Here is a 13,769-nt window from a genome sequence, read left to right on the forward strand (position 1 = left end):
CATCAGCCCTCATTCTGCTTGGGGCTCCCTCACCCTGAGATCACTGCCCTCTGGCTGGGACTCTGCCCCAGGCCCCCATGCATACGCCCCACGCCCAGTCAGGGGGTGTCGGGTGTAAGGGGGCCGTCCTCACCCGCGGTGTAGATGTCAAAGTAGGTGGGTTTGTTGGCCACGTTGCCCATGGGCTCCAGGCCAGGACCACGGGCTGACACCTTGTTGGCATCCCCCAGGGCCATGCCCACGTTCACCTCGAAGGGGCTGCGTTCGATGTTCTGGCCAGCAAAGAGCACGGTCACCTGGGGGTCAGAGGCCAAAGGTAAGCTTTTAGAGAAGAGCAGCTCTGAGAGGGGGTGGAGGAGCAGAGCAGAGCCAAGGAGGGTGGGAGGCGGGTGGCCAGTGCACGGGGGTGGGGCGGGGTGCGAGCTGAGACAGGGGTCCATTCAGCAGAGCCAAGGATGTGAATGGAATGGGGAAGACGGGGGCGGGGGGGGCCTACAGGGAGATACCTTGTGCAAGCCGGCGACCTTGGGCACGTAGGAGACAGCGTAGGTGCGGTCCTTGTCGTTGTTGGGAACCACCTTTGCCTATTGGGAAGGGAAAAGATTGGCAGTTAGAGCCCCTCCTGAGCCCACAGCTCCTGCAGCCCCCATGGTGAGGCGTCCCCCATCTCCAGCATAGAGGGTAGTTCTGGCAGCCATCTCCAGGCCACTCCAGTTGTTGGCCTGCGGTCCCTGTCCAACCCCCAATGGCCTCTCCATACCTCCTCGGTGTGGCCCTCGGGGTCCTCAATGTAGACCAGCACCTCGCCCACGCCAGCATCCACTGTCTGCACGGTGAAGTGCGCGGGCTGCAGCACGGTGTTGCCCTGGGGCTCAATGCCTGAGGGGCGGAAGGCAGAGCCAGAGAGTTTAGGGAGATCCATCCTAGCCTGTGCCCAGCTGCCCGGGGAGGGCTGTTAGGGCTCAGTACATACCAGGTCCGTAGGCAATGGCCTTCTTGGGGTTCAGCTGCTTGGAGCGAACAGGGGCACCAGGTTTGAGTTTGGCCTTGGGGAACTGGGACAGGTAGGTCATGACAGAATGCTCATCCACGTTGGGGTCCACAATCTCCTCGGGAGCAATCACCTGCCATGAGGAGGAAGGATGTTAGAGGATGCCCTCCTTAGCCAGGAACCCCGGTTCTCACCCACATCCTGACCAGGTACCCTTATAGACCCAACTCCACCCTTGGCCCTCTGGCCCCTTTACTCTCCCACCGCCCCGTCTGCCAGTGTACCTGGGGCACCCCGAGCCAGTCATCCGCCTGCTGCATGGCCTCCCGGGCGTTCTCCACAGGCTGGTTAGGGTCCCAGGCCTCCCAGTCAGGACAGAGGCCTGGATAGATGGCGGAGGGAGGCGATGACTAGGGGAAGCAGTCAGCCAGCATACAGAGCATTTGCTCATCCAACACCCTCACGGGCTGTGGGTTCACACTCCCTCCCATGCAGCCCTAGGCCCCTGATCAGCCAGGTTCCTGCTGACCCCCAATGTTATAGCCCATCAGCTGGGATGCCCATCGCTGTTTAGAGGCACGGCAGCCCTTCCAAGCACCAACAATGAGGGCTTTCTGCCCCGGCTGACGCAGCCTGGCACCAGCCCTGCCAGCCGGCCTCCTGCCTACCAGGCCCCAGCACCGACCCTGAACACCAAACCCCTGTGAGGGCATCCCTCGCAGACCTCTCCTGCCTCATCCCAGCTGCCTCCGGGTGGGCAGTCCCCGTCCCACACATGCTTCTGACCCATCTCCTCGAAGGCCTCCTCACAGCTGCCCTGAAGTCCTAAGTCTCCAGGCACTTCCCACAACAGCCTCAGAGCATAAGACTCTCTCTCCTCCCTGACTTCCCCCTTGGGGAAATGGAGGCACTGAAGGGCCTGTTTGGAGAGGATGAGTTCTTCTCTCCAGCCACCCAGAACCCAGCCCTTCTAATGGGAGGAATGCTGAGGCGGCCACAGGTCGCTCCTGGGAAGGGGTGCAGGGGTTAGGGTGTGCTTGGTCCAAGCCAGAGCTGGAGGAGGAGGGTGCTGCTCACTGGCGGGGAGGGGGCCCGCTCAAAGGCTGGAATCCATGACTGGCCAGAACAGCTGAGCTCACTGCTGGCAGCCGCACCAGCCGTGGGCAATGGCTCAGCAGCTGGGAATGCTTCCCAGGCGGCCAGTGCCCCCGCCTCCCACTCCCTGCTCCCCAGCTGACCCCAGGCTGAGGGAGGATTCGCCCAAGGGGACATGGCTCCCCAGAGGCAGAGCTGACCGATAGGGGTGGAGAAGACCTATCTTCTCAGGAGATGAGGGTCAGAAAGGAAGCCGCACGAGGGGTACGGCTCTCGCCTGTGATGCCTCAGTCTTCTCATGGGCCCTCAGCTGCCCCCACCTGAGCAGGCCAGGGCCTACATCGACAGAGGGCAGGGCTGGGTCACCTGCCACTGGGCAGTGTCACATCAGCCTCAGCCCACATCATCCTGGGCTTCAACCCCTTCTCAACGCTGTCCCAGGGGCTCACAAAGAACAGCCTTCTCTGGGTCTAAGTCCTGGCCTTCTTTGGAAAGCCAGAGTCCCACCACATTTGCTTTCTGCTGGCTGAGCAGAAATGACACCCATGTGGCAAAGTAGGAAGCAGGGAGTTGAGGCCCTGGGCTCTGGTTCAGTTCTGCCACAGATAAGCTGTGTGATCTTGGACAAGTCACTGGCCTTTTCTGAACCCCAGTGTCCTGGCCTGTAAACCCTTTTCCTGCCACTGCAGGATCTGGCAACTCATCAGGAAGGGTCTAACTCCAGCAGTGATTCTCAGCTGGGGCAGGGGGTCCCGATCCCCCAACCCTGGGACATGTGTTCTGACAAACACAAGCCTCGGCATCACCAGCTCATCCCAGCCCCCCTTCCGGGCTCAAGGATCCATGGTGTGCCGCCGGCCCACTTACCAGGGGCACAGTTGTCCACCAGGGCGCCCAGAGCTTTGCCATCCTGCCAGTCACGGTTGAAGTTGGTGATGGGCAGCTGGGGCACCTTGTTCTGGATCCAGCCGAGTAGACGCTGCTTGGGTGTCTGCTTTCGGGCATCCTCATCATCCTCATCCTCCCACATGGGCATGGAGATGGAGTAATGCAGGATCAGTGTCCAGATCAGGCCCAGGATCAGCTTCAGGTTCCCATCTACGATAGCCTTGCTGTCTGCGGAGCGGAGAGGCGATCTGGGCTCGGGAGGGCTCCACTTCTAGCACGGTGCCCTCCCCTCCCCCGCCCAGGTCCTGAGGCTGCTGCTTGAGCACTGGGTCAGGACCTACTCCTTCTCTGACTACCAAATTTTCCATCCTGTGAGGCCCGGCCCTTGATGGACCCCTCCTCTCCCTTCAGAATGATGCTGCCTCCCAATGTGTTCCTTCAGCGTGTAGTTTCACCTCTTGCACGGCACTTGTGCGAGCCTCCTAGCAGGCTATAGGCATCCATGCAGTTATGCAAGATTGTAAGGCTCTCGGGGGCAGACACTGTTTTGTTTCGTTTCCTTTCTTTTTCTTTTTTTAAACAGTTTTAATGAGGTACGCTTGATGTACAATAAACTACTTATTAGAAAGTACAACTGGATAAGTTTTGACACGTATATACCCACAAAGCCATCACCACAAATCAAAATAATAAACATATCCACCCCTCCTCAAAGTTTCCTTTCCTTTGTGATCCATCATTCCTGCCCCTCCTGGTCTCTCCTTCCCAGGCAACGACTGACCTGCTCTTGGTCGCTATAGATTAGTTTGCATTTTCTAGAGTTTTCTATGAATAGAATCATACAGTATATACTTCTTTTGTCTGCCTTCTTTCCCTCTAGATACTGTATCTCATGTCTACTCGGAGCCTAGAACTTAGTAGAATCTCAATAAATACTGGTTGAATGAATGAATATTTTAAAAACTGAAGTTGGAGAGGAATGGGACCAACCTGGTTCCAGCCAAATTCTACTCTGAACGCTATAAAAGGTTTTAGGAACAAAGTTCTTGGAGGAGGGGGTGGGTACAGTGCACATTCTGTTAAGGCTTGAAAATCGTGTTTTCAAATGATAGGGACCAGTAAGATTTCACAAGAGCCGGGGGGAATGTTACCCATGTGGACTCAAGTCCACATGGGGGCAGCCAAGGCTCTCGACCCATCCCCTCCTTTGAGGAATACTATGGACCAGAACTGGTACCCCAAGATTTGGGGGGCCTAGTTCCCTTTTAACAGCCAGAGAGAAATATCCAGGAGCCAGGAGTGGCCTGGAGTATAGATCATTGGAAACCAGCTTACTTGTAAAGGACAATGCAGGCCTGAAATCAATCAGCTTCCCGGAGCACTGCTTTTAGGAGGTTGGGAGGGGGTGGGAGAATCAGCCTTGTTTACTGGTGTTGCCCAAGAGATGGGAAAGGGTGGGACTGAAGGTGCCCCCTTACGTATCTTTTCCTGCCCCCCACCAGATCTTGGGGGATGGCCTTTGGAGGGTAAGGCCTGGGGAACCCCAGTATCCCCCCTCAACCTGCTCCCAGGAGGGGAGTCTCAGTCTCTCTGTCCCTCTGGCCTCGGGCTCTCGCCCCCTTGGCTCCACCACCCTTTCACTGATTCATCCTTCCTTCCCCAGCAGCTCCCCAGGCCCGCCCCCTCTACCCCTGGCTCCACTGCAGCACAATGGTTTGGCAGCTTGCAGATTCCATGACACGCTCACTCCCAGCCTCCTGGTGCTTTGGTGCGGTCTCTCTCAAACACACACAGGCCCACAACACTTTCGCAGTCTTGACACCCAGGGCCTCACAGCCTCTCACAACCCTGACAGCCTCCAAAGCTGGTGCTCGCATGCCCAGAGTGCTACTTGCAAACTGCAGCCAGATCCCTGGGAGGGAGGCCTTGAGGCTGCTGGGGCAGGGGGCGGGGGTACGGGGAGCGGGGGCGTCAATCCCATCTGCCGCAGGGAAAGGTTTCTCCCCAGCAACTGGCCCTGGGCCAGACAGCAAGTGGTCCCGGTCAGCAGGAGAGGGGTGGGCCCAGAGTCCCACTCTAGGAGCAGTGACCTTCTTCTCCCTCCTCCCCCTCAGAGGCCAGGCAGAGGAGGGGAGCTCTGCTCAGGCCGGGTTCCCTCCTTCCCACCCCAATGGGGATGCCACCAAAGGGGTGGGAGGAGCCCCAGAGCCAGTCCCTGAGGCCACCCCAGGCCTCAAGTGGAGGGGGAGAAGAGAGGGCCCAGCGAGGGAGGTGCCGGGACAGCTGCTGCCCCCTCCAGCCCCTCCCTCGGTGGTTGGCTCCAGGAGAAGGAATAGCAACTGGGGAACAGCTGCGGGACAGAGCTGCCGCATAGGCCTCTTTGTTCGGAGGGGCTGAGGGGCTGGCGGGGTAAGGAGGGCACACAGCTCCTTCCACCCCGGCTGAGTACCCCTACCTCCTTCAGGGGGACGGCTCAACCCCCAGCTCCCGCCCCACTCTTAGAAAAGGGCGTGGGGAGCTGTTCTGACCTCCTCCCAGGCGCCCAGATTCAGTCCTGAGACGATGCCCAGAGACGGCCCCTGCCCCAACCCCTTCCTACCACTCAGCGGGACAGAGGAAACCAGAGGAAGCACGATGCCCGCCTGGCGGGGAACCACCCGTTACAACTTCTCCAGGTTGGGCAGCCCCTGCCGCCTGTGCCCCCTCCCATCCAGCCTCAGCCTCAGGCCCCAGCAGCTGAATTGCTGACAGCTTATCTCATCCGGCGGCGGGAGCGAGCCACTTGGCCCAAATGGGGAACAATTCCCTGCAGGAACGGGAAAGGAGGGTTCCCTCCCGCCCCCAAACCAGCTTTTGCTTCTTCCCCCTCTGTTCTGAGACGGCCTCTCCACACACAGTTGAGCCAAAGGGGCCGGAGCCAGGCACCACCATGGGGGAGGGGAGAGGTGTGCTCTCAGGAAGGACGAGGCCTGGAGAGGGGCCGAGCGCCCTGCAGCGGGGAGGGGAGGGGAAGGCTGAGCCATTTCCTACGAAGCCTTGTTGAGGCCCCAAGCTCTCCCCTCGAGACCCCACCTGGGACCGTCAGTCCAGTCGGTGAAATCCCAGCTGCCGGGGGCTGACAGGCCCAGGGCTGACTCCTCTCTGACCCTGGCCCCCGGCAACCCCACACGCTCTCAAGCAGCCCTCACTCCCACTACACACACCGGGGCCCCTCCCCACGCCCTGTCCTCAGGCTTGTCCTTCTGGAAAGCTCAGAGACATCTGCTGTGTCACAGCGGCAGGGCTATTTCCAGGCCAGAGCGGGTGGGGTGGGGGTCAGTATTGGGGCAGGAGGGGGTAAGGCCTAGAGAGGGGACTGGCCGGGGCAAAGGGCCCCGGACTGAGCTCAGCTGCTAATTCCGGAGGCCTAGAGATGCCCCGAGGGAGAGTGGAGGTGGACAGACCTTCCATCATCTGAAGAAGTCTCTGGGGCAGCCTGGGGGGCACCGGACGCCCTGTGAAACTCCCCTCCTGCGGCCCTGGGGTGCACCCCGCCGAGGGGCCCTTTCCTGCAAATCCCATCAGGGCTCTTAGGAGCTCGCCACAGGGGTAGAGCTCTGCCCCAGGCCCCCGGCCTGCAGGGATGACGGCAGGGCGGTGAGGGGAGGGCCAGCTCCTACCCTCTCAGAGCCCATCCCGGGTTCCCCAGCTCCCAAGCCTGGGGTGCCTGCCCACCCCCACCCAGCGCTGACACACCTTCCAAATCTGGTTACACTCAATGACTTCCTCCCTTTTTCAGGCCTTCCCTCCCTCCCCTCAGCCCAGGCCGTTTGAGCTGCAGCCAATCGGGGCTTAGGGGGTGGGCGGGGGCCGGGCGTGGACGGAGGGAGCCCCCTCCCCGGCCGGCTGAAGCTGGTAGAGGAGAGGCAGGGGTTAAGGCTCTCGGATCTCGCTCAGAGCCTTTTTAGGTTTCCGAGGCTGGGCCCTGCCGGCCCTGGCCCCTGGGCCTGAACCCAGACGCCGAGAACATATGCCCGCGGGGGACCCGGGCCCCGCGCCCGCCCGGCCACTAGCTCTCCCCCTGCTCCCTGGGATCGGGCAGCGATTGGGACCCGCCTTCAGCCGCTCCTCCCCGGTGGAGGTGCTGGGAGGCTGGGAAGCCATTTGCTTTGTTTGGGGGAAGGTGCCCCCGGGAATCAGTAATGGGCATTGGCCCAGTCCTCTCAAGCCTGGGCTGGGGGTACGGGTGGCAGGAAAGGGGACGAAGGGGAGAGGCGGTTGGTGAGAGTGTGCGAGGGAGGCTGAAGCTGGAGGGCTCAGAAACTGTCGGGTCTGGACTCCCCCGGGGCCGCCTCGGGATGCCGGCCGACCAGAGAGGGGTGCGAAGGCAGGACCCGAGGGGGCGTGCATCGGCGGGCGGGAGAGCGGGGACAGGGTCCTCTCCCGGCGCCGGGGCTCTCTCGGCCCTCTCTCGGCTCCCCGCGCGCCCACCCAGCACCTGAGTCCTCTGTCCCCGTGGGCCAGCCCCTCCTTGGGGCACTTCCTCCTCCCCGCCCGCACTGACCGATGGACACGAGCTTGATGTGCTCGCGCTCGAGGAACTCGAGGGCCACGGACACGTTCTCCAGCTTCATCTGGCGGAAGTTGGGGCGCGGGTGGAACTTGCGGTACATGCGTTTCTGGCTGAGCACCTCGAGCAGCGCGATGAGGCGCAGCCCGTCGCTGAGGTCGCGCTGCAGGTCGGTCAGGCGCTTGCCCACGCACTTGAGGTGCTCGTTGCACCAGCGCGTGAAAGTGTTCTGCTGGATCTTCTTCCACGGCGCGTCCTCCGCCAGGTCCTTCTCCGTGGACGGCATGTCGTCCGCCTCGTCGCCCAGGCCGAGGCCAGGGGCCTCGGAGTAGCCGCTGTTGTTCATCATGCTGGCGCGGGCTGGGGCGGGGGCTGCGCTGCCGGCTGGGCTCCGGCTTGGCTGGGCTCGGGCTCGAGGCGCTGTCGGGGCGCGATCGCGGGACTCGCGGCTCTGCGCTGCGCGGCTCTCAACTTCTCTCGCGCCCCTGTCCTCCGCCGCGCTCTCTCTCTCTCTCTCTCTCTCTCTCTCTCTCTCTCTCTCTCTCTCTCTCTCTCTCTCTCTCTCTCTCTCTCTCTCTCTCTCTGTCTTTCTCCCTCCGGGGGCGGAGCGGTGCTCTGGAAGTGCGGGCCGGGCTGGGGCGGGGGGTTTAAGAAGCCCCCGGGCCGCGTTCCCCCCGCCGCGCCTGCGGCCCCCGGCTCCACGTCAGAGCGCCGGCCTCCCAGGAATGCCGCTCGGCCCGCGGGTGGGGGCCGAGCCGAGCCCGCCGGCCCCGCCTCCCTCCCTCCCCTCCCCCACGCGGCCCGCCGGCGGGAGGGGCGCCCTCGCCCCCGGCCCGAGTCTACTACCCCGCGGAGGCCCGGGCCCCGGAGCCGCCGCGCTGGAGAGATGACTAGCGGAGCTGGAAAATGGGGGGAGTGAGGGCTCCCAACACCCCAGAACTAAGCTTCGCCGGTCAGAGATGAAATATACCCCCGCCCCCTAGGACTAAAGAGACACAAGGGGAAACTGAGGCCAGTGGTTAGGGCAAAACACACTGATCTGGTGTTGAAAGAATCTTCTGGGTTGTTTGGTGGCAGGGCTGTTCACAGGGCCTGGGAGTCCTGGCTCCTAGCCCAGGGTATTGTCCACCTGCGGACAGGGAAGGGAAGTGTGTGTGCTTGTGCGCAGACGGACTGAGAGGAAGTAACGACACTGCCCACGCCAATTAGGGAGAAGGCTTGGGGTGAGGGTGCCCCACTTTACATGTAGAAAAGTCTCATTTGAAGTCCAAACCCAGGGTCCCAGGGGAAGGACTGCGTCTACCCCTGACTCAGTGTCCCTGTCGCCAGCCCTTTTGTCCTCATCCTCTCAGAATGAAAGAATGAAGCTGAGCTCAGGAAAAGACTGCCCAGTGAGTCACACTGTGCTCCCCACCCCCCCAAAGTCTGATTCAACCAAGGTGATGAGAGGGGAGAGAGAGCCTCTGCCCTGTAGTACCAGGGAGCCCCCTGGGCGATGTGCCCATTTGGGTCACAGGGCAGATCCTTCCAGTCAAAGGCAGGTTAACCAGACAGAGACAGAGAGTCCTGCCCAGAGTAGTCCAGGGGAAACGTGACGGGGGCTGGTGGGCAGGGAGAGCCCCAAGGAGCCAGCCAGGATGCCTGGGCAGGACTGGGCTGGGCTCAGGGTAAGCCAAGGGCAGCTGACAGCAGGGAAACTGAGGCACTCAAACAGAGGAGCTGGCCTGGGATGAGGTGAAAGAGCTGTGGAACATACTTTATATAAAAGGAATATATATTCAGCAACTCTGCAGGATCCATGTATTCCACGCCTCCTGGCACCCCCTTTAGGCCAAACTTCCTCAGCTTTCCCATCCCTCTGGACCCATAAGTTTGGGCCCCAACTCAAGTTGTGTGATGACCAAAATTTGGCAAGTTTCTGGTGAATCATTTGACCTTATTCCTCTTCCCCCACCAGGCCCGGTGAAAAGGACAGGGAAAGTGGGCATCTTTGGGGGAAGAATGAGGGCAGTCCTTGTTATAGAGCTTGGGAAGAAGTTCAGGAGCTTTGTGGGGGGCAGTGCTTATGGTGAGAGGGGTCCATGAATGATTTCTTTCCCTTCTCATTACTGAGGGAGGGGGAGGAGTAGAGAAGGGACCAGAAACAGAAAAGGGACCTGCTGTGCGTGACTTAGGAGGGGGGAGCTCTGGGGGCCCTGATAGTGACAGGCGAGATATAAATAGCTTGGGCCCTGCGGCTCATGTTCTCTCGGCTGCCTGTGATGAGGTGCTTAGGAATTCCACCCTCCTGCTGGCACCCCCTTCCCTATCTCCAGAACTCTCATTCCCCCATGCCACCTTTATACCATGGCCAAAACCAACCATCAGGCATCAGTGCCATCCGTCTACTTGAGAGGCTGAGCTCTCCTGTGCAGAGATGCCCACCTCCTGGGGACACATGACATGTAGCTGGGTTTCATAAGGGAAGTGTGTGTGTGTGTGTGTACAAAAAGGCAGACTTCTGACACCCAACCTGAGGTATAGATCCAAGAAAGGATGGATTCCTCTCCCTGAGCCTCTGGGGAAAAGAGAAAGGGGTAAAGCAGGTTTGCCTGGAGCTGACAGCCCTTCACAAACCCTAATGGCTCACACTCGTGTTTTGTGGGCGTTACCTTAGGTCTCCCAGTAACTTGAGGGCCTCGCTTAAGGTGGGGGGAGTTCAGAGGGAAGCCAGCAAGTGGACAAAGAACTCCCTTCTCCCCCTTCTCATTTCTTCTCTCCGAGAGGTGTGTGTGTGTGTGTGTGTGTGTGTGTGTGTGTGTGTGTGTGTGTCCCCAGGGGAGTAAGTGAATGGGCGGCAGAGGGTGCCCAGTGCCAAGGATGGTTCCTGGCACCCTTCTCACCCTGCCTGCCCCAGAAACCAGAGCCCGTTACTCTCCAGGATAAATCAGGGCCTGACTCAGGCCCTGGCCAGCCCGTCACAGTCAGCCTGCCCAGGCACAGGCTGGTGACTCAGCCCTCAATATAGCCCATGAGCCCAGGCCCCAGGCCTCGCCATGAGCGCTGGAACAGACCGTGCACAATGCTGGTCCAGGGACCTGCCAAGTGAGGGCCCCTCCCTGAGGAGGGCTGATGTGCTCCTCTCAGAGCCCGGCAGGGGCTTACAGGGGGTTTCATCAGCTGAGTTTTTGCAGCACTGCTGGCGGTGGCGGCCACAGGCTGTATATAGCCCCCTGACTCACCACCCGCTGACCTGTCTCAGGCGACCAGGTTGCCTGGCCTCTCCCCTGGCCCTGCCTCTCCCATCAAGGGGCACTGCTGGTCAGCCAACATTGGCCATATTTAACTTGAGCGGAGCAGAATCTGAGTGAGCGTGTCCAGTGGGCCATGTTTGAAAATCCTGTTTCCCGGAACCAGGGGCATTTCCATAGCCCCCGTGACGGCACCAGGCTGGCCAGGTTCCGCAGGCACTTTGTTTTAATCCGTGATACTGACTGCGGCCCTGGCCCAGGTGTGGCAGGGACAGTGTGGTAGGGTGGAAAGGTCCATAGGCTGAATTCCAGCCTCTTCACCTCTGGTTCTGTAGCCTTGGTCAGGTAATGGAACTCTTTGGGGCCTCAGTTTTTTCGTCCGCAAAATGGAGTTAATAGTACTCTCATAGGGATTTTTTTATGCATGAAGATGAAAGGAGACAACATGTAAAGTGATTAGCATGGTGCTGGGCAGCTAATAGGGGATCAGAAAAAGCCAGTTTGCTTCCTCTGCTGGTATCCTGGGGACCACATGGGTTCTGGTGAGCTAGGCCTTCCTCACAGCTGCCTCTGTCCCCTGTAGAATCCACTGCCAGCATCTCCCACTGCTCCCCTCTTCCCTTCCTTGCATCCTAACACTCCACCTGCCAGAATCAGAACCAGAGTACTTCTGATCTTTAGAGCTACCCACCATGCCCCCCAAGGGCAGCTGGCCCTTGACAGGGGTGGCAGGTGGTGTGCTCTACTGCGTAGCCTGGGAAGGGAAAGCAGAGGGGTCTGTGGTGCAGGGAGAGAGCAGAAAGGAAGCAGTTATGCAGAGGGCAGGAGAGGGGGGAGATGGAGGCCACTGGAGGTGTTCTGAGTCCTTGGTTGTATCTGTACCTGGGCCTGGGTACATGCCTGCCTCTGGCTTCTAAGAGACACCCCTGTGGACTCAAAGCTAACTCCAGGGACTGTTTCACATTCAACACAGGCACTCTGAACAGTGTATCTACAAGACCAGAAAGCACAGAGCCCAGATCTGTGAAGAGGATGGCCTTCCAAGATGAGCTGACACGGGCAAGTGACCTAAAGGGAAGAGCTCTGTATTCTAAACAAAACGGCTGAAGAAAAGGACCACTTCCCTGTCATTGCCAGCTCTGGGTTTGGGCCTGAGAAGGACCAGATGAAGTCCTGACTGGGGGCCGACTGCCTACCAGACCATGACCTCCACCTTGGCTTCAAATACGAAGTTAAAACAGTGATGCTCAGCGGAGGGTCATCTTCCAGACCTCTCCACCACACATGTTCTCTGGCCAACTGGTGGCCGGAGTGAAGTTGGTAAAAAGCAGGGTCTCACTACACTCAACAGCAAGGGGACAGTGGTAGCAGGTGGATCGTGAAGGAATTTCAATGAGGTTACAACTGAGAATACACAATCTAATACAGTGAAGGGCAGTGCTTCTCAAATTTTATCATGCGTACTAATCAACTGGGGATCTTGTTGAAACGTAGATTCTGTGTCAGTGGGCCTGAGCTGGGGCCTGAGATTCTGCCTTCCTAACAAGTTAACAATGCTCATGCTGCAGGCCCGTGGGCCACAACTTGAGCAGCAAGGAGCTAGGCCACCCTAAATGAGCCCTATCTTTAAAGAGGAGTCATTTAGAGGGAGCAAAGGGGACCCACGGCACTGCCCTCAATCTGCCTAGGTACAGCCCTGTGATAAGGGCAGGTCATGATTTCAGCCCTGGCCCTAGGTCTGCTAGGAGGACTCCCAGTCAGCCTTGTCACTCCTCTGGGCTGCACACAATTTAAAAACTTCCTAATTCTAAATGTCCTTGCTCCCACTAGGAAAACACTGGAAGAAATGAATTCATTTAGTGCTCAGCAGTGCCCACCTCAGTACACACTCTATAGGTATGTGCTGCTTTGTACATTGGGGTGAATGAAACAAACTCCTTTGGTGGCAGGTAGAAAGGAGGCAGAGAGAGGGTCCCAGGAAACCGGCAGTCACGGGGGCCATTCTGCCCACTATGGCTTATGAATACACTTGGGGGCTTTCATATGGGAACATTCATGATGAGAACAACCCATCACAAAAGGTTCCGCAGGAATGAAGGTCAACAGGGACACTCATAAATTACCCTCATCGTTCTGCTCATTCCCACTTAGATCCATTCTCAATCCTCTGCCCAGCTGGCTCTGAACTCCGGGAGGCTGACCCTGAAAGACTGTCACCTGGGCATCTCTGCTCTCTGGCTCCCAGTTGGGATCAGCCAATGAGACACACCAACAGGGAACTGGAGAGTGGGAAGAGAGGGTGGGGGAGCACATCAACTTCCCACTTCCTCATGGCTCTGCTAAGGGCCACACACCCCTATGGCCACCATGTGTGTCTGGGGCCCCGTGCCAGGCCTCCAGCCCCTGCTTCCTCCCTTTTCCCCTTCAGGCCTGCGACGGTAGCCAGTTCCCCCTGTTGCTGGTGCCTGGGGACTTCACTATTCCTCGGTGGTTCTCCTAACTGCCTTCTGTACATAATCTGTGCATTAACAACTCTTAGGTTAAAGCCTTTTTTTTGGGCTGCACTGTGCAGCTTGTGGGACCTCAGCTCCCCAACCAGGGATTGAACCCAGGCCATGGCAATGAAAGCCCGGAATGCCAACCACCTGGCCACCAGGGAACTCCCTTCAGTTTACTGCTGGGACCCTGAGTGATTATTAAGTCATCTCCGAGAGCAAATCCCTCCACAACTCATAAGAACGAAGCCACGAAGGCCCACACGCAGATCTTCTCAGGGCACCCTTCTCACAGTAGACAGATGTGGGCACGAGACCCAAGGGCAGGTCATTTGCCCCCCGGCACACAAGTACGCAGATCATTCCATTTCTCTGTGCTTAGATAAGTTCCTTGAGATTAGGGTTAGTAGGTACAGACCAATCCAGCTGCGATTCGGCTGGCAGCACAAGGAGCCAGCATCATCTCTTTCTTTCTTCTTGTTTTTTCCTCAGCCTCATTTCTGAGGTCATTTGTAGGGTGA

General features: G+C 59.0%; 1 protein-coding gene across 3 annotated transcripts in view; it reads right to left on the minus strand.

The window, feature by feature from the left end:
- FLNC (filamin C) overlaps positions 1-8,054 on the minus strand; it is a 28,016-nt gene extending 19,962 nt beyond the window's left edge. For all 3 annotated transcript variants that reach the window (XM_030853737.3, XM_060305348.2, XM_060305347.2), the window contains exons 1-7: positions 7,518-8,054; positions 2,954-3,202; positions 1,276-1,373; positions 974-1,124; positions 761-879; positions 507-584; positions 134-296 (exon numbers count right to left, since the gene is read on the minus strand). In XM_030853737.3, the coding sequence (XP_030709597.2) occupies positions 134-296; positions 507-584; positions 761-879; positions 974-1,124; positions 1,276-1,373; positions 2,954-3,202; positions 7,518-7,872 (1,213 nt within the window). In that variant the 5' untranslated portion in view covers positions 7,873-8,054. The remainder of the gene's footprint in view (positions 1-133; positions 297-506; positions 585-760; positions 880-973; positions 1,125-1,275; positions 1,374-2,953; positions 3,203-7,517) is intronic.
- Positions 8,055-13,769: the final 5,715 nt, after the last annotated feature.

This window comes from Globicephala melas, chromosome 9, assembly GCF_963455315.2.
Source record: "Globicephala melas chromosome 9, mGloMel1.2, whole genome shotgun sequence".
Lineage (NCBI taxonomy): Eukaryota > Metazoa > Chordata > Mammalia > Artiodactyla > Delphinidae > Globicephala > Globicephala melas.